Below are 21,718 nucleotides of genomic sequence, written 5' to 3'. Positions count from 1 at the left end.
GGTTGTTGTAAGTTCGTGTTTGATCGACATATAAACTGTTGGGAATATGAAGTGTATGCTTGAAAAACGGGATTTGACCATAAAGTTACAAACTTTACCCGAACGTTACTAAGATGAAAACAGTCGCCGAGACACTGCCAACCTAAGGCTCAAGACCCAACGATGACGCCCGTATAAATGAAATCATTTGAAATTTTTAACCACCATCAAACAGGCTGTATACTTTCTTTTGCCCGGCACTTTAGTTTGAAGTCATAACTACATATACAGACTTGCATCCTCGTCATCACTTTTCCTTAAACATTTGTTTGTACTTTGCGTCACATACTGTACTTGCTTTGTATCCATAGCTGGACTTCAAGATGAAATAGTTCGCGATATGAGATATGATACGCAGTACTGTTAATGTAACCTTGTCGTAAGAGGTGACTAACGGGATCGGGTAGTCAGACTCGCTGATTTGGTTGATGCATGTCATCGTATCCCAATTGCGTGGATCGATGATCATGATGTCAATGACTGGATGGTCTGGAAGTGCCGTCATATAGCTGGAATATTGCTGAGTGCGGCGTTAAACAACAAACAAGCAAGCAAGCAGATCTTTGACGTATCATGTTAAATGATTGACCTGAGGTATATTCTATACCATGTCCCTCTATGTCAACGGGACATTAACGGCAATGCTTGGTATAACGAAGTTATGTTTTATGCATTAATTGGTTAAAGACATAAATGACTACATGGTAACATAACCACGGAGAAGGGTAATAATAACACAGAGCATGGATAACATTATGTTTGTTTGTTTATGTTTTGTCATAGTTTGTTTAATTTACAGAGAAACCATGCCTGCTTCCCCTGGACTTTGGTATTTGCAGAGCCATCCTACGCAACTACTTCTACAACCCTCCATCCGGGCAGTGCGAGGAGTTCTACTACGGAGGATGCGGAGGGAACGAGAACAACTGGAAGTCACTTGAAGAATGCCAGCAAAGATGCATGTCTGCGTGAAGACCACGTTGATCAGAAGAACGTTCTTGCCTGCGTCATGTGGCATCGTGATCATGTCTCTAGTCCTGGGTTGAACAGATATTGGTGCCAAAGGAACCAGGTGTTCTGAAATAAGACTATTGTCTGTCAGTTTAAAGCTTGTACGTATATTTCATGTTTCTTGTTTTACGCCGTAGTATTCCATCTATGTGACGGCGGTCTGTAAATAATCGAGTCTGGACCAGTCAAATCAATGATTGATATCATGAGCATTGATCCACGCAATTGGGATACGATGACATGAATCAAACAGGTCAGCGAGCCTCTTACGACAAGCATGGGTTGCTAAGATGAGATTATGTGTGTTTCTGCTTGTGCAAGTCCGGTCTAATGCCGTTTGTAGAGAGCTAATCCACTGAGATGCCATGCCGAAGTTACACATGGATACTTCAGTGACTGGCCCACACAGACACAATATACTGACTCAGAGCAGACCAGTCCTTGTTTTATCCACTTAATGCCTAGCGCCAGGTCGGGAAACAACAAGTACCATATTTTAACGTCTTTTGTTATGACACGGCCGGGAAACAAACAACCGACCTTCCACTCTCACTCCTAGCAAACGGTCTATCCACTTGACCACGGAGGCGCTGTACATCATACAGTATAACATGAGGTTTGGAGACTTTATAGATTCAAATCAAAACGTTGACCTGCACAGACATGATGTCTACCCCAGGATGCGATAAGTTATATATCATGCGATGTGGTGCAACAAGGCATCGGTGGGTCAATATTAGTTCTAATAATTCTTAGTTACATCCATGCATATATACGCTAAACCCTATATCACACCATCTCCTTAATTTGCCATTGTAGGGCCTTGACCTAAACGTAATGTGTTTTTTGGAGTTATAGTATACTGTTAGTTGTAAATAAAAAAAAGGTATAATCTGCTTTTTGACTTAGATGACGGTGTGAATAAAAGCGAGAAAAGCCTTTCCATAACCCTAAGAAGTCAATTGTACGATTCCGACTGTATATCATGACATACAAAAGCATAAGAGGAATTGCGAAATGAAGTTGACAGTTAGCCTCATCATGTAAGAACAATAGGGGGAAGACCATGGTATGTTTCCGTCGAGGCTTCAGCAGGAAAACACAATTAACAGTAAAGTTGATCGTGTGGAAAGGAAGGAGTTTTAAAAATAACAAGTTACTTCCTACAAAAACACGAAAAGGCACTAGATAGGATATGTTTTGTGCATGTGAACTGTTACATTATGAAATATGTGGTATATAATACGTAGTAAAAACATTAAAAAAAATATACATTATGGATATTTGTTCCGCCCATTTATTTTCAGGAACGCATCGGAAAATCTTCATATACATATAGTTGTTCTTGATTTAAATATTGACTGCGTAAAATACAAGGGTTCTTTACCATTTGTGATTCTTTATTAAAATGTAATTTGTAACATGTTACGTTGGCCCTTATCAAGTATGTATATGTTTGCATGTGTTTGTGAAGGGTGCAGTCGCTGGGGCAGGATACGCTCGCCTTGTCACGTACACCTGGTATCATCGCTATTTGATGGTGATTCAGATCCTGGTGATACTGTCGGAATCGTACAGTGGTCTCACAACAATAAGGTTTTAGGGTTCCCGTACTCTGCTTGTCCACTGATGGATGGAGGAGGGTGGTCATGACACCTCATTATCTGTCATTAAGAAAAGGGCATGTAAATGCAGCAACGCATGGGAGAGACTGTGTAATGAGTATTTTAGGATTCTTTTGAAAGCAATTTCTGAAGCATAATATCGACAGTCAATAAGAGGGACGAGTGTAAAGGTATTGTCTTTGTTATTATGTCTTACAGGGTAATGTATTCTCTGTGTCACCAGAATATATGATGGATGCATAGGGCTATTAGTTTAACAGTCCGAACGATGGTCCCGTTCTCAGGCGTGAGCCAGCATCAAGACTCGATACAGAAAATATAACCAGGTGCAACGTTCCTACATCCTTGATATTCATATATTACTTAACAAGATGAATTGGCACGCTTTGGTATGTTTAGTAGCCCTGCACATAATTGAGGAATATCTGCCTCTTAATTGAATCAAACTCGATCTATTTTATAAAAACTTAAGCTGGATACAGTCTGAACGATGGTCCCGTTCTCAGGCGTGAGCCAGCATCAAGACTCGATACAGAAAATATAACCAGGTGCAACGTTCCTACATCCTTGATATTCATATATTACTTAACAAGATGAATTGGCACGCTTTGGTATGTTTAGTAGCCCTGCACATAATTGAGGAATATCTGCCTCTTAATTGAATCAAACTCGATCTATTTTATAAAAACTTAAGCTGGATATAATCAACATTATAAAGCAACAGACCAAGAGTATTGGGTAAAAAAGGGAGTTGATAAGCTTTTAGTATAGGGTGTTGGCTGATAGTGTCAGTTTACAGCGATGTTCTGAGATGAACTTGGAGACGCTGCGTACATCAGGAGCAGCGGTGTCAGTCACTCAGTTTTCTGTCCCTTCTTGACACATCTCTCATCTCCGCTTCATTCATCCCAATCTTCATCACATTGACCATGTAGTGAAAGAAGAAATGCCAGGCCTTCCGTGCTTCTCTCGAGTAAGTATCTCTTAACGTTGCTGTAAAACTCCCATCGAGCGCAGGCCACAATTTCTGGAAAAATCAAAAACAATTATGTTGCAATAAAACTTCTAAAAAAAACCACTTTTGCTCTTACAGAGCATATTGGTCTTGTCGAGGTCCGGCGTTTTAGTGGTTCCAATGAGAATTTAGCCTTGAATTCGTCACGTTGTTCAATTTACTTAGTGTGCTCCTTTGGGAAGAATACATTGTACATCTCTGCTACCGTGGAGGCAGTGATTGGATTTAGCATTGTGGTACGATGCGGAGAAGGCATTATGGCCGTACATGTCAGATTCGTGTTACTGTTGGAGTTTTATTGACCTCAACTAGTGATAGACAAAGTAGCACGGCCGTAGCTTACTATTTGATTGTGCTTCTGTTAATGGTTTTCAACTAGAAAACATGTTAATGTTTTATTAAGGCGAAATGAAGAGATCTATTTTTATTATAGATATACTTCCGTGTGAAAGACTGAGATTTCTGAAGTTGTTAAAAGTGATAGTTTCACTGCAGTGAACATAAGACTTGATATTTTACAGCAGTGAACATAACACTTGATATTTCACTGCATTGATCGAAACATTTGGACGGAACTATTGTCATAGTTAAATAGATCTAGAATTGCGGGATTTACCACCGTAAATGTCTAGCTCCTTCACAAACTGTTCACTTCCTTTTCACATTAGTTCCACATTGACAAGGCAAACTAATGAGAGATTGTTGAAGTCGCTGCCGTTTGTTATTCTGTTGAAAATGTTTCGTTATAAACTGTTAGTTAAGGAGATATTTCACTCGACACAGGAAATATCCTCTATATATGATTTTATCAAATGATAGGCACAGACTTAACAGAAAAAAGTCAATCTCTTAGACATTATCTGTTTTTTACATCTGTTGAATAACTATAATCAGAAACAGTTATCTTGCAAATATACACTGATGTCCATTGTAAATAACCTTAGAATTGTGCATGCTATGTCATGATTTTCATGCATTAATGATATGTATGAATATTTGCCATGTTTCGCCAAACTGTGCCATACAACTGTCCTATTTGTGTACCCTGTCCGGACAGAGCGTTTCTGCACAATAACATTCTTGGAACTTACAAGACTTACAAACAAAATTGTGTGGGTGAAGTTGGTCAGATGTCTGTTTCTATGAATATCTAAGCAATTATGCACACATAATATCTACGAATAAATAATCATCAATAGTATACTTAAACGTTCTGCAGTGTCATGTCAGCTCATGAGATCAACCCATGACGTCCATGGATTCATGATATTTACACGCTCATTACTTAGCTGTCCCTTTATGTCGAGAATATTCCCAAAGCTCCAGCCTTTGGTGTGTACATTTTACAACTTTTGAGTTACAATGAAGTATGATTTTTCACAAAGATTTCAAAGAGCATCATCACACGAGACGGACATCGGATGCATCAGTGATTAAAATGATGTCCGATGAATGTTTCTATTTTGAACTTGATGTATTATGTTGCCGTGTTTCTTCAGTAAACTTGCCTTTGCATGTGTTTGTGACGGCTTCTACCGGTAGGGCAGGATACGCCCACCTTTAGCGAATACCTGGCATCATCACTATTTGTTTGTTATATATAAATATATGCGTATGATATAGTCAGAATCAATAATGGACTCTTATGAATATGGAACTGATTTTGTCGCTACGTTCAGGTGAACAAGATTAACAACACAGATGATATATTTTCTGCAAAATTAAATAGTTACATTATCGCATCAAAGATTTAATAACATCTGCAAAACAGCAACTTCTTCTGGGGAAACAAAATGGCGACGCTTTTAACTTATAATCCCCATAGCCTCCGTGAACATTAATACTGCCCATGGGGCGAAATTCCACCATTCATAGAGATATTGAGAAATTAAAGATAACGCTCATTTCTCCTTCGGTGTTCTCTGATATATTTCAAAAAGTAATAAAAATGTTCTACCATTATAGCCTGTAAGAACACACACGTACACACGAAATAATTATCACTCTTCCAAGGTTCCACCACGGTAACAATCATCATCATCATCATTATTATTATTATTATTATTATTATTATTATTATTATTATTATGTCCTTTCTTGTTATATTTTAAGTTTAAAATTTTAGCTGTTTCGTACGCGGCCCTCAGTGGGTGTACATGTACAATAGATATAATCTTATCCTATCTCACCTCATATTATGTAAATGTGATGCTAGAAGACCTCCAGTCTCCCGGTGGGATGTTCTGTATGAAGTAATTGGTAAGGATGGTTATATAATGAACGATGCTTGGATTGTTATTGGTAAAGGCGTAATCCAAGTACTCACGTTGTTATGCATAGACCCAGTGTTAATAACGACTTGGTTCTATGGATCAGTCGGTTCTTAACGATGTTACGGACCATGCAATTTCGAATTCAAAGAACTTAAGTCGATGGCTGCAGTTTTCATTGCAGACAAGAAGTCGCTCGTGAGGTTCAATATTTGAGTCATGAATCTGATGTCTTTATGACGATGTTCGTGAGTCCGTGGATGTTTCCGCATCGGGTTTTTTCTCAGTTGTATATTGTAGGAATTATAGCTACGATGTAAGATTAAGAAAGAACAATGAATAAAAAAACGCGATAACTATGTGCTTGATAGTTCTGTGTGATTTCGCCACTGTTCAATCGACGTTGCATTCAACCTCATTTTTACGACATCAATACTAAGCAAGGTGTTGAGTCGCCTTAATGGCAGCCACTCATAATTTGATAAACTTCAAGTTCAAAGCCGTACCGAAACCGGCGAATGACGTCGCTACCGCGTTGGGAAAAAGCTCATGTTTGATGTCCGCCCTTCGCGTTGCAATCAATGGGTTATTTATGGGCTTGTGCAAATCCTAACTGTTTAAGGACACCGTCAGCTATATTCATTACAATTCTCTTTGTCAGTCCTAAGTTACGACCTCAAAGTAAATTATCAGAAACGTTGAAATACATTTATAGGTGAAAAACGTGCTCAGGTGGTGAGTAGTCGGGTTTCAAGAGACGGCGACATTATTCTGACGACTACCAGCGTTCCTTCTGCCATCAACCTTAATCGAGTATCTACCACTGAATATTGGCATCCTTCATCTAATGGTCTACCTTGTTATATCCGTCGCCATGCTTCAGTTTAATGGAGGTAGTATGGCATTACCATTATCTACTGTAGATCTTTATTACGAGATTACCGTTCTCAATTCTATGCTCCAAGAGCCGTGACGGATATACTTAACCGTAAGTACCCCGTGAAATATTTATTGAAGTGTATATACGGATTTGCAGGAATCGCTCATATTTAGAGAAAACAATTTATTTAGAAGAAGTTCAATTGGTAAATATTACACCCTTTCGTATATCGTTCTTTCGCCGTTTGTGTTAAACTTTCTGATACGTATTTTTCGCCATGTCTGATACCGTTATTAGGCCATTTCTGACAACGATATTACGCCAATTCTGACATCGTTATAACGCCATGTCTGATTTCTTTATTACGCCACTTCTGATAACTTTGTTTTGATGTTATTACAGTAAGTCTGATAACTGTATTACGACTTTACTGAAACATAAAACGGATTACGGAATATATCATAGAAATAGATGAGGGCGTTGATCGTCGCGCACAACATCATTCACTGTATTTTCTGGACCAGACTCGATTACTTACAGGCCACCACTATATAGCTGGACTACTGTTGAGTGCGGCCTGAAGCTACAAACAAACAAAGTAATGTTGACTAAAATTCATAAACATTTACGCTTAATCCAATATGTGTTAAGTGCTTGAAAACGTTATGCTAAAAAAGATAGAGTGGTGCCTCAGGCCACTCCATTTACCGCTAACCTACATTTCTTTCATAAATTGGGATACTTGTCGGAATTCATTTACCTTTTTTGAACTCGCTCGCATAATGTTTTATATTGAACTTTCTATTTCATACGACATACCCAGGTTGTGAATTACTAACAAATCGGCATCTGGCATATGAGTCAGTCATTATGGAGGTATTCAAGCAAGCACTGTTTCCTGGCCGCTTCACATCAGACCTATGCGTGAACTCTCTGCCTGGCGCTTCTGCAACCAATTACATACATCCGCATCGCAGTCAGTCATTGCTTGCCGTTGTGGCCTCTGTATTTTTATCACAATATGAGTTAATAGAACGGCAAAGAAATATCGATTTCAGTTTTGTTTTTTCGAAATGAAGGAATCTGCGTTCACATGTCTGGAAAACCTGGACTCCATGCTTCTTGCCGCGTTATTCTTTCTGGAGAGAAGCTGCCAGACCAGCACGAAGACCTGTATTTTGTTACCTCATGTCATCGCTGACAAGAACGAAGTTCAGGGACATTATATTGGCATATCTTTTATCAGCAAACTTCCGCACATTATGAGGATATAATATTATATTTCTTTGCTATAATGCGTTGTCTGTATGTCGGAGTCGTTATATTTGACTTGATCTCACATCATCGTATCATTTGTGCATTATCATAGCTCCTTACCCATTTACGCATCTGGCCCAAAACACGTAATGTCTGCATTCGATGTATTTTAGCGCAGTGAAGTGAGAAAAGAATATTTGGCATGTTACAAAACAAACAAACAAATGAATCCTAATCCATTCCTACTTTACCACATTTGGCTGGTACAAATTCGTTAAACCTTTGACTGAGGGTCATCAGGTTTTCACTGCTAAACAAATAGCATCATATTGAATATAATGTTCTAACACACAAAACACGTATGAGTTTGGAAGATCTGTTGTTGCTATCATACCTTCAACACGCGCTCGGGAACCCGAGACTCGTAATGACGTTTACCGACCATTTTCAGAAAGTGGTCCAGTTTCCCAACGTCGTCGAGGCATTCGACAGCAAAGCCGATGCCGTCCATCACAAGCAGTGCATGACGTCGGAGATGTTCTTCGTCTACAGTGAAGCGTTCGACGTTGTCATAGCAAACGATCTTTGGAAACAGCTTCCTCAGCTCTCTTTCTGACTCCAATAGCCTTGTGATAAGAAATAAACACATCAGTTAAATGTCATTTCGTCGGTGAGAGGATCGGATGAAGACTCGATGACATTTCATATTTTATTATAGCTGGTCAATCAGGCCATCATGTGCTTCAATAACTACGTTTTACTCTGCTTTCGTGACTCGCCTCTTGTTTCTTCCACATGAACTTGTATCTTTCAAGAACACGTATTGTTATAATGTCGGAACAAATATTTTTACAAATTAAAGACAGGTTGGGTTAGAAGAAGAATCTGAGCAACAATCCTAGTAATTCAAAGTGGATGTTTCCAAGATGAGACCTGGGTTTGTGTTGATCATATCATGGTTAAATTTCCAATGAGTGGGATAGGATTTGATTGTCACCACTTCAGAATCGTGAAAGGTAATTCTGTTGCATCTGGAGTGGGTAAACAATCCTAAACAACACCATTCCAATCCCTCATGATATCATCACATGGGAAGGGACTCATCCCAAGTGATACACCTTCATCCTTGGTTCATGGTTAAAGTTTCCAGTTAACAGCCTTGATTCAATAAACGTGATATCAAACGTAAATGATAAGACTGTGCGAACACTCGTCGGACAAAGATAAGACGAGAAGAATGATGAACCTAAATCAATTACACAAGCACATGATCAGGATCAAAGTGCCCGAAGACGGAATGGGAAGCCAAGAGTCAATCGCCTCCCAATTATGTACTGAACTATCATTATCTACAAATAGCTTTCAACGCCGGGTATGTCTATCCACGAGAAATGAAATGAGCATTCCTTGGATTGATAATGATACATAAATCCAGCTGATTGACAGGATGGGCAGTAAAGGATGGAAATAGCCCGGTACACATGATTGAGTGACATGAGTTGCAGCATTTTTGTAACTAACAATGATTGAAGTGGAATATTAATAATACACTCATCTTTGAAGGAATTGCTGATACGTTCCAGACTGCCTCTCTGGTCTCAATCTGCACTGCATGGAATTAGCTTTTGTCTTTGCCGAAGTGGCTAATAAACCGGAAATAGTACAGTTGCTGCTTGTTTCTATGGTAACGAACGACAACAAAATCGTAACGTATATGAGAATGGACACATGTGCCATAATCCAAATATCAAAAGAAGCAGGATATCAACCGAAAATATGTATTTTATAGCATGCGATAAATAATATGGCGGTTTCATATCTCGGAATTTTAATGTCAAGATGTGTTCTCTTATTCAGGCCTTCTCCTCCAATTTTTGTCATGAAATGTTTAGAATGCATCATCACCCAAAAGGATTACGACACGAGTTTCATTAGCATCTCGACATATCTTTTATTTAATCAGAGAAGAAATACTTGTAACAATATTGGAAATGTATAAAAGTTGTATCCTAAAACCACGACGATTATGAGGTCAACTGTTACAATTTGGGTGTACGTGACTGGCCAGTGATGTCGTGGGATAGTTATTGGAAATAATATTTTCTAATTAAACATTCATTCACTTCTTGCAAACAGTGGTCGAGTGACTGCAAACAGTGGTGTGACTCTCCTTCTCCCCCGAGGACTGCCAGTGGTGAGAAGGCCATAAATGGCTCATCGACAGGGAACCGCTTTCTATTAAACCACTCCCGGAGCTCCTGCCTCATGTCACAGCACCAAACACGCGCCTTAACTTTCTCACATTGCCGCTCTCATATCTCCACCATCTACTATATTTATACAGGGTAAACATCTTTCCGTGTGATACGAAGGCGAGGGGTTGTTAGTTTATTGACATCCTTTCATAAGTTATTTTCACGTTCTGGTGACAAGATAACACCTATTGACAGTGATGGTTACCCAGGCACAGTGGGGATGGCGAGAAATTATATAAGTAAATATACACTCAGCTCTGCTCAGCGCCACTATCGTTATCTATGACAATGTAAATAACAGGCACGGTACTCTGGATGTGAATGTAGTGCAGTCTGCAGTGCCTTAACTGCCTCGTACTTCCCAACCAGGCAGTAGGGTAAACATAAGGAACTATTGCAGATGGAAGTCTTGAGTTAAATTTGAATCTAGCCTTGTATGTGTAATATATCAAATTCACGCGTCATTGCAGGCAGGTCTTGTTAAGTAAATACGTACTACTACGCCAATACTGGACACAGTTAGTGGACCGACCATTTAGTAGTGGTGGGGATGGGGGTTAGGGTTGGTTGGGGTGTGGTTGTAAGTAGTGGTCAGGGTGACGGGGTAGTGCTGGGATATGTTTGAAAAAGATAATTTGTTCCTCAAAAACGTGGATAATCGTTCCCCCTTTTTACCACAAAAATATGATTATAGGCTAGGCATACATCATATCCTGAAAGATCATATGTGTGTAAAAAAATGGTCTCTTCCTTAACAGAAACAAATTGTGTTTTGAAGCAGTGACAAAAATATACATTATCATGACTCTGTTGTTAAACATGAGACTATTAAGAGTACATAGAATAGAAACTCGGTGTCTGCTTCGTGCTCAAACCTTGGGACATTGAGATAGATTCTTCGTATCGATGCGTATGGATGAGATTCTGTGTTGTTTCACGGCATGTGGAACCCTGCCACTTCCATAAGTTATAATTGGTAAAGCTTTAGGAGTCTCCTGAAATCAGAAATGGGATATAATGGGTCCTGCGTGTGTGTGGAACATTTATTCGGCCAGATTCCATATATCCTGGATCCATTTCCACAAAGCGATATCGTTAGTTTGTGTTGAAGTATTGGAGTAGCGCTAAGATTGCTTTGTGTACGTGGACCTAGTTCAGTAAAACAACGTGTGATACTGCTGTTTATTTCTGTGAGTCAGTGAGTGAGGTGGTTTAACGCCGCTTCGAACATATGATGTCATTTATATCACATGCCAGCGCAATGGACGACGCATATCCTAGATGTTTACTGGCTACCAATGACCACGGTGCAGACATACCAACAGTAATTCGGGAGAACCTTGAATTCGAACACACATTAATAGGATTTGGCAACGTCCAAGGGACGCAACACTGCACCACGACATGTGGCGTCTTGGACAACTCAACAACCTTGCTTCCATTACGTCCAATAGAATCAATAATGTTCATTAAATATATCCGAATACACTGAAGACTAACAAATCCTTCCCTACCCACTGTCCTACCCTACTGTCCTTCTACTGTCCTACCTGCTGTCCTAACACTGTCCCACTTACAGTTGAACCACTGTCCTACCACTGCCCTACCTACTGTCCTACCACTGTCCTACCTACTGTCCTACCATCTATCCTAACACTGTCCTACCCTACTGTCCTACCCTACTGTCCTACCCACTGTCCTACCTACTGTCGTACCATCTATCCTAACACTGTCCTACCCTACTGTCCTTCTACTGTCCTACCTGCTGTCCTAACACTGTCCCACTTACAGTTGAACCACTGTCCTACCACTGCCCTACCTACTGTCCTACCACTGTCCTACCTACTGTCCTACCATCTATCCTAACACTGTCCTACCCTACTGTCCTACCCTACTGTCCTACCCACTGTCCTACCTACTGTCCTACCATCTATCCTAACACTGTCCTACCCTACTGTCCTTCTGCTGTCCTACCTGCTGCGTACCATCTATCCTAACACTGTCCTACCCTACTGTCCTTCTACTGTCCTACCTGCTGTCCTAACACTGTCCCACTTACAGTTGAACCACTGTCCTACAACTGCCCTACCTACTGTCAAACCACTGTCCTACCTACTGTCCTACCACTGTCCTACCACTGTCCCACTTTCAGTCCAACCACTGTCCTACCTACTGTCCTACCACTGTCTTACCTACTGTCCCACCACTGTCCCACCACTGTCCTACCTACTGTCCTGCCTACTGTCCTACCACTGTCCCACCACTGTCCTACCTACTGTCCTACCTACTGTCCTACCTACTGTCCTACCTACTGTCCCACCACTGTCCCACCACTGTCCTACCTACTGTCCTACCACTGTCCTACCCACTGCCTTACCTATTGTTCTACCAACCACCCTCCAATGCTGTCTCGTAGACTTCCCAGGTTCAAATTCATTATCAGTCCCCATAACTCTAGTAAATGTACTTTAGGCTTCAAGATAACAAAAACCCGAAACTAATGAATATTCATCATTCAAGCGAAACCGTGGGCCCACTGGGACTGAACACACGATTGCCTCAACGTCATAAATCCCTAAATGAGCTTACGTTTTAACGTCAAAGCAGAACTGCTATTTCAAATTGTATCTTTTCCATGTTGAACAGAATCCTACCATGACTTAAGTCGCAAGAATCCAATACCACACACAATCACCTTGCTGACAGTGAACAGGCCACCATTTCCGCCCTCCGTAGAGCCATCGTTTGTCAAGGTATGCGTTATTTTGCAATGGACACGGCAATGCTTCGGTCTTTCAATTGGTAGTTTATTCAAAGAATCACTGGCTCTGGACGTTTCTGTGACTCGTCTGCAAGATGTTCATCTGGCTTTAATGAAGCGCAGACACTCTGCTAAGCACTAAATTACGTGCACACATGCATGCTGAAAAACTGGCTCTACTAATAAAGATGTAAAGCATCTGGTTGCGGTTGTGGCTGCAGTAGTTGTAACTGTGTTTGTGCTGGTATTTCTGTAATTAAGGCCGAAGTTAGGGATCTGTTATGGCTGGTGTTAAAGTTATGTGTGAAACTGACACGGCTGTAATTGTGGTTGTAGTTGTGAGTGAGTATAGTTTTACGCCGCTTTTAGCAATATTCCAGCAATATCACGGCGGGAGACACCAGAAATAAGCTTCAATCATTGTACCCATGTCGGGAATCGAACCCGGGTCTTCGGCGTGACGATCGAACGCTTTAACCACGAGGCTACCCGACCGACCCGGTTGTAGTTGTGACACTGCATACGACAACAACCGCAATTGTACATATACATATACATATACATATACATATACATATACATATACATAGATATGTGACATTTGACATTTGACACGCCAAAACAAGAAGCCCCAATCGTCTATAATACACAATCTAAACATGCCAAAATACAAGTTAAAACAAAATTAAACTTGCCAAACTTCTTAAAAATACAACACAAGGAACTAAATCGATTTATCCGATTAGTTTAGATTATTGATATCGATTCCACGGGACCATAATGCGATATATCGAATTAATTGATTTCGTGCTATGATGTTTACCTATAAGCCTTCTTCATGTGTTCGCATTGATTTCAACGTATTATATTTTTAAATCTACAATGGAGATCTCCAATCACTCGAAATGAATTTAAATAATGAATTTTAGAACGTTTCTGTAAAACAAAATAAGAAATTGAGACGAATAACATTGTGTTAATATCCATCTATAGGTACCACGCGGTACCTATTTATGAGATCTGATCAAGTATACCCACACTGTTTGTTCGTATCCTGGTACCAAGAATAGCCTTAACATATGACATTACACCGAAGAATACGCTGACTGCAGAGTAAAGAAAAGGGCAGCTGACAGCGTATAAATCTTCGCCAATATTCAATAAATATAACCTCTTTTGATGAAGGGCTTTTATTTCTAGCTGAAATGAGTGCTTAATAGACGAAATCTAATAACGGCTTCTGCGTATCGTCATTCAAGAATGGTTCGCATATCATATACAGCGCTATAGCAATGTCTTATTTATATCATATGATCCTCTTCATTAGAAATAAGACACATAGCATTCTCCTCATTAAGGTGAAAAGCCATATAGATCGGATATTTAGAGATTGGGAGATTCACGTGTCACTCGCGAGTGATTGTCAGCCGGAAATGCATATGTCACGGACCAAAAAATGTCCTTTTTAAAGACATGATCCGTTGATGGTGGCATTGAATACGCGGAAATGTGAATTGCGCCGCCTGGAGACTATAGAACCACATGGCTTTTAATCAAATGAAACCTGTGAATGACAGCCATGTTCATACACTATATTCCTGGTGCTGATCCAACCGACGGATGTTAATAAAATCAATCTTTTGTTCTGTTCGTGAGTTATTTTTTTTCAAAATGTCATCTAGATTACGATTGTAACATTTCTTTGAAACTACTCGATGAATCCCTTGGGTATGATTATGAATGATGGGGGAAAAAACTTGATATTCACATCATTTCTTTGACAATATACAAAATTGGTATTTCAATCTGATCTATACATGTTGGACCAGGTATTGTTTTACAAAATCGTTGCATCGGCTTGGAGATTGAGTTTGCAACCATCTGGAAGCGTTACAAGCTTGGTGAGCGTCTGAGTAGGCTAGAAGATCCTGTTGCTCTTCTCGACAAAGATATCAGGGTTCGATTCCAATCGTGGCTACTGAGTGACAAGCATTTATATAGTCTTGGTGTTCCCTGACGCGATATTCCTCGGATATTGCGAAAAAAGGTATTAAAGCCATAACACTCGATTGTGATGTGGCAGATTTTTAAGGATATGATTTCATTTGGTTTAATAGTTAGGATAAAACAACTGTCAGCATTCCTTTTCCCAAAGTTTTCATGAAACACATGATCATTTCTTCGACTTTAAAAAAAATCATCCAGGGTTTAAAATTCCCTGCATAGCCTATGCTTGATTCGTTGAAGTTTTAAATATATAAATATGTCAGCAAGATCGTGAGTGAGTGAAGGGAATTTTGCCCTGAAGCTTATTCACAGATTTCTGAAGGAGTTACAGTAACGATTAAGAAAAAATCACATTAATACATTTCAAGTTGCAATATATATTTATTAAAACAAAAATACAAAACGAGACTAATCAACAAATCAACTACTCATTTCATTTTCGATATTTAAAAATATCTTGACAGATATCCCTACATGAACGTTTCGTCTGAACACTTTTTCTTAAAAGTCATCAACTATCAAACATATTTGAATCCTACCCACCTATATGTTCAATTTCAGAAAACATTCAAGAATCAGGGGAGTAATTTGATCTGCATCTTTGAACTTGCAGTTCTACTTCTCATGTTTCAAAACAACTGATACAATATGCCCTTCAGCATCATTAGCAGTTGAACGAAATTGACGTAGAAATCATGTTTTAGTTTTTGCACCCCTTTCCGTTTTCTTCAAATTTCCTTTGAATACGATTAAACCTCAACTTTCAACACGAAGGCTTTCAAATGAAAGAGCAATTCAATATAAAACTAACTTTGGGATTTTCCAAAATAAAAATACCTCATTTGTGCCCAAATCGGCACGTTATGCCTGGCCATATCAACGTGACGTTGATGGTTTAGGAAGCCTGGCAAGTGGTAAAGTCATCTATTATTTCATGTGGAAAGCAATACGCAGAAGAACCAATCAATATGTAAATGAGGCATTCTCACTCTGCTGTTGTAACTAACAGTATATAGCAATATTCATATCAATCATCACTATTCACTTTGGTCATTGTTCCTTAGCATTACTTGTCAATTGTGTGCAGTGTTGGCGTTGTATGCATGGTAACGTGTTTAGTGTCCGCTCGATGGCAGCCTCTGGAATTGCATTATATCATGCATATATTCATCGCTGCACGATCAAGGGTCTGCAATACACATGCAGATGCATCCTATTGCAGAAAAGCATTTATAACAACTCACTGACCGTAATTCGACATTCAACTGTGAAAATGACGTTACGTCAACGTACGGAATTTTCCGTAAGATGACCTCCAATCGATGCGTCTTGTAATAATATGACTCGTAATATGTTTTGAATTCAAATTGTTTAAAACAAAATGATATAATAGTATTCTCTTTGCAGCTGTTGTATGTGCGTGAAGCAAAACGGTTTAATCAACGATATTTTACAAACGCTTTGTTGACGCCCTTATGGATATTTACAACCATGTATGACTGTTATACTTGCTTGGAGTCACCCCAATGTTTGGCAAAAAAAGGTCTTTGTTAGTACATGATGTCGTCACTCCCACAACGTAAACGCTTGACAAACTGTCTTTATGGGACTGTATCGAAACAAACAAAGGGAAAGGTCATCACTGCAAGATATTTTCTACACTGCAATATACAAGGCATTTTAAAGACATATTGTTGCCAGTTAGTTTGATCAAAGGCTAACCAGCTTCCATGGAGCCGAAGTAAACAGAGCTATCGACACATGTCTATTCAAATGTCAATCAGTTGTGGTTGCCTCTTCGCAATACGATGTATTGTGCCTTCAGAAATTCCCAGTGTCATATGAGTGATCGATGTCAAAATCAATATCCTCAAAAAGCTTTCCTTTGTCATCGGAAAATGATTAGAGTTTGATTCGCCCAAGAAGGCAATCGAACGTGTTGGTAAATCCAATCAATATGGCGGTACCATCAGCGCAGATGACTTGGTGTTTCTTTGATACTGAAGCGTCAAACAAGAGAAATACATTCCAGTGTTGTATATGTCACCATGTGTCAGAAGCGGTAGGTGTCCTTGGCAACACGCCCACCATACATCACGCATTCTTACGTTATTGCTAGGTTCAACTCGTAATTAATTGCATTGACATTGATTAGTAGTTGTCCATGTCTATATCTGCATATTATCCCGAAGGTGGTTTTATTACCACCAATAAAAAATTCTGAATCGGCGTTTCTGATCTTATGACAATCAATTGTATACATTAATGTCTATTGGCTTGATTTAACATCAGACTAGGCTATGAAGTGAAAAAGACATAATATGTATTTCTGATTGTTAGAAATCACGCGTCTACTCTCATGTTTCAATTATAAACTTGAAAAACCTAATATCACATACATGTTCATCTACACACACATGCTTCGGGATATAAAACACTGCCTGTGCACTAGGTGATAAAAATACACCAGCACAAGATAAAAAAAGTACCTAAGCCCCTGATAAAAATAATACACAAGCACCAGGTTTTCGCACAGAAAATATCACATTACTAAATACAAAGTATAGGAAAGCGTCGATGGCCGTTCGTTATAGTTGAGTGCAAATACGACTTTAAAGTGTTTCTACCCTTAAAACACAACCGTAATGAAATCCCATAAGATTGCCAAAAATAACAGGCGTGATTGGGAGTATATTTGGAAGGAGGCGAATGTGGATTTATAATTTACCGTTATCGATTACAGTTAGCATCACAGACCCTGTACTCAGCAAGACGTGAGCTTTGCCATGTTAGGTTCTAATGTCTCATTGTGTCCTGTATCCTGTTCTTTATTCTTTCCTGTGGAAAATAAGCCAACTTGAGCCAGAGGAATATATTTTCTTTAATTTATGTAAATTGAACCCACTTTTCTAAAGCTGCAATTGTATGGTGGTCAGATGTGTTCTGTTTGCGCTTTTTCAGTTTCCCACCGTTTTCGACTGACTGATTGCAACACAACACCTCATGTACATTCAAAAAGATTCAAAAATACTTCCTGGGAAGAATCCTTCAAGCAGCCATGAAGCTAAAATTCAAGCTCATGGTCATTCTTTGCACATCGTCGAGTGTTTCCGATCATGGTATAGGAACATGCTGGTCTGCACCAGTTGGGGACAGGTCTGGATCGTCTCCTTCGATCGCAGACTGTTTACGACAGGTTGACGATTTTCCAAGAACCAGGTATTACGAGAGTCGTAGCGTTGATATCTCTTGGTGGCACGGCCCCGATCTTGGGGAAATATCAGTTTTGACAAGTATTGCCAAAGTGCGGACTCAGTCATCGGTGATCAGGGAAATGATAATTAACACGTGGATGATATCAGGTACAGTTAATTAAAGTAGTACATGACCTTTTAGTCTAACATTTGAGTACACAAAATCGGGCGGATATATAATTTGACATATTTCAACCAGTGCCTGATTTTCTCGCAGAAGCTACAGCACAAGGTATGTCAGTGAGTCGCCTGACCGCTGAAGGAAGCATGACACGTTTAATATGACACTGGGTATTTCACTGAGACTGTAGACCTGACTGTAGACCTGACCTCATAGAGGAAGCTTGACACGTATTATATGACACTGGGTATTTCATGGAGACACCAGGCCTGACCTCTGAAGGAAGCATGACACGTTTAATATGACACTGGGTATTTCACTGAGACTGTAGACCTGACTGTAGTCCTGACCTCTGAAAGGAAGCTTGACACGTATTATGTGACACTGGGTATTTCATGGAGACACTAGACCTGACTGTAGACCTCACCTATTAAAGGAAGCTTCGCACGTATTATATGACACTGGGTATTTCATGGAGACACTAGGCCTGACCTCTGAAGGAAGCTTGACACGTTTAATATGACACTTGGTATTTCACTGAGACTGTAGACCTGACTGTAGACCTGACTGTACACCTGACCTCTTAAAGGGAGCTTGACACGTATTATGTGACACTGGGTATTTCATGGAGACACTAGACCTGACTGTAGACCTCACCTATTAAAGGAAGCTTGGCACGTATTATATGACACTGGGTATTTCATGGAGACACTAGGCCTGACCTCTGAAGGAAGCTTGACACGTTTAATATGACACTTGGTATTTCACTGAGACTGTAGACCTGACCTCATAGAGGAAGCTTGACACGTATTACATGACACTGGGTATTTCACTGAGACTGTAGACCTGACCTTTTAAAGTAAGCTTGACATGTGTTGTATGACACTGGGCATTTCACTGAGACTGTAGATCTGACCTCCGAAGGAAACTTGACACGTGTAATATGACACTGGGTATTAAACTGGACACTTAACCGGACCTCTAAAAGAAGCTTTACACGTGTGACATGACACTGGCTATATCATAGAAACACTAAACCGGATCTCTAAAAGAGGTTTGACACGTGTAACATGACACTGGCTATATCCTAGAGACACTACACCAGACCTCTTAAAGGAAGCTTGACACGTATTATATGACACTGGGTATTTCATGGAGACACTAGGCCTGAGTGTAGACCTGACCTCTTAAAGGAAGCTTGACACGTATTATATGACACTGGGTATTTCACTGAGACTGTAGACCTGACTGTAGACCTGACCTCTTTAAGGAAGCTTGACACGTATTATATTACACTGGGTATTTCATGGAGACACTAGACCTGACTGTAGACCTGACCTCTTAAAGGGAGCTTGACACGTATTATATGACACTGAGTATTTCATGGAGACACTAGGCCTGACTGTAGACCTGACCTCTTAAAGGAAGCTTGACACTTATTATATGACACTGGGTATTTCATGGAGACACTAGACCTGACTGTAGACCTGACCTCTTAAAGGGAGCTTGACACGTATTATATGACACTGGGTATTTCACTGAGACTGTAGACCTGACCTTTTAAAGTAAGCTTGACATGTGTTGTATGACACTGGGCATTTCACTGAGACTGTAGATCTGACCTCCGAAGGAAACTTGACACGTGTAATATGACACTGGGTATTAAACTGGACACTTAACCGGACCTCTAAAAGAAGCTTTACACGTGTGACATGACACTGGCTATATCATAGAAACACTAAACCGGATCTCTAAAAGAGGTTTGACACGTGTAACATGACACTGGCTATATCCTAGAGACACTACACCAGACCTCTAAAAGAAGCTTGACACACACGTGTAACATGACACTGGGTATATCATAGAGACACTACACCAGACTTCTAAAAGAAGCTTGACACGTGTAACATGACACTGGCTATATCATAGAGACACTTAACCAGACCTCTAAAAGAAGCCTGACACGTGTAATATGACACTGGCTACGTCATAGAGACACTAAACCGGACCTCTAAAAGAAGCTTGACACGTGTAACATGACACTGGCTATATCATAGACAGACTAGACCGACTGTCCAAAGTCATCCCACGAACTCCATCACACATTTTCACCCTCCCCATCACACAACAAACGCCTCATACGAAAATGCTGAAATAGAAACATCCTCATAACAGCGGAAAATACAGTGTCACGTTTTAAAATTACATAAGCGATGACTTATTTACAGAAAAACATAACACAATACTTACAATTTATATATACCGATTCCAAAGACTTCTCTCTGTTTCATTACTTCATTCCATGAGCATGCAATGGTTTCAACCTGGCGAGACGTGAAGTTGGTTGAGAATTTCCTGGTAAAGCTGTAAGATACCGTGCACCCCATACTGAAGTTAGCCTGTGTTTCACATACTTTCATTCTTTGCAGTGTCTCATTCACTTGGTTGATTGTTGTGTTACCAAAACGTTTTGTAGTTGCAATGACCTTGTCAAAGAGGCATAACGTGCCCATTAAGCTATTACGGGACTGACAATTACTCCCCAACCAAGATGAAGGTGAGAGGGTTGATGCGACAATTAAACCCATGTCCACTCGGGCGTCGGATAACCACGTGCATTTAGCATTGCGTTAACCCTTTACATGACGTATATTTCATATGTTAGTCCAAAAAAGGCTAAATGCAACTATTGGCGACCATTGTATGCGACATCTTCGTGCTAATATAGGAAATGCGATGATGCTTTTGTCAGGTTTTATATTAGTCAAATTAACTAGAGGAACCGTTGGTATGTGGGTAGCGTTAGTCTGTAAGAACCATTAGTCTGCAGGAACCGTTATATGACCGTTCTCCTGGAATTGCTCAGTTGCCGAAGCCGCTGTAATCCGCAGTTCAGAGTAACCTCCTTTGGAGGAGAAACGCAGGGTCATGTATCTTAAGACGTTTATCCACATTGATGCCTTGGCCTAAGGTGTCGATTTTGCTATGTAGAATGCATTGCTACTCTTTGGGGAGCCCGGATTCGCCGAGTCTGGTCTCGAATCCCAGATTTGGGTTGATTATAATCCTTGGTTTATCAGCACCATGAACATTCTTTAGTTTTCACCACATAAATGCCGACGACCTGCATTACCTTTGGTTTTTTGTACACACTAACTTGATACGTATATTATTTACTTGAAAACTCGATATGACCAAAACAGTACGAAGATTAACACGTTAC

At 39.9% G+C, this 21,718-nt stretch overlaps 1 protein-coding gene across 1 annotated transcript; it reads right to left on the bottom strand.

Moving 5' to 3' along the window:
* Positions 1-3,500: 3,500 nt before the first annotated feature.
* On the bottom strand, positions 3,501-20,915 carry LOC139442705 (neuroglobin-like). Its single transcript, XM_071223586.1, has 3 exons — positions 20,746-20,915; positions 8,492-8,723; positions 3,501-3,702 (listed from the first exon to the last, which is right to left on the bottom strand). Exons 1-3 carry the CDS (start codon positions 20,913-20,915, stop codon positions 3,526-3,528), a joined length of 579 nt encoding a protein of 192 aa, XP_071079687.1. The 3' UTR covers positions 3,501-3,525.
* Between the last annotated feature and the right edge of the window lie 803 nt (positions 20,916-21,718).

This window comes from Haliotis cracherodii, unplaced genomic scaffold (genome assembly GCF_022045235.1).
Source record: "Haliotis cracherodii isolate W230 unplaced genomic scaffold, xgHalCrac1.p SCAF_5, whole genome shotgun sequence".
Lineage (NCBI taxonomy): Eukaryota > Metazoa > Mollusca > Gastropoda > Lepetellida > Haliotidae > Haliotis > Haliotis cracherodii.
The sequence above is the reverse complement of the archived record's forward strand: the minus strand, read 5'-3'. Positions and strand labels throughout refer to the sequence as shown.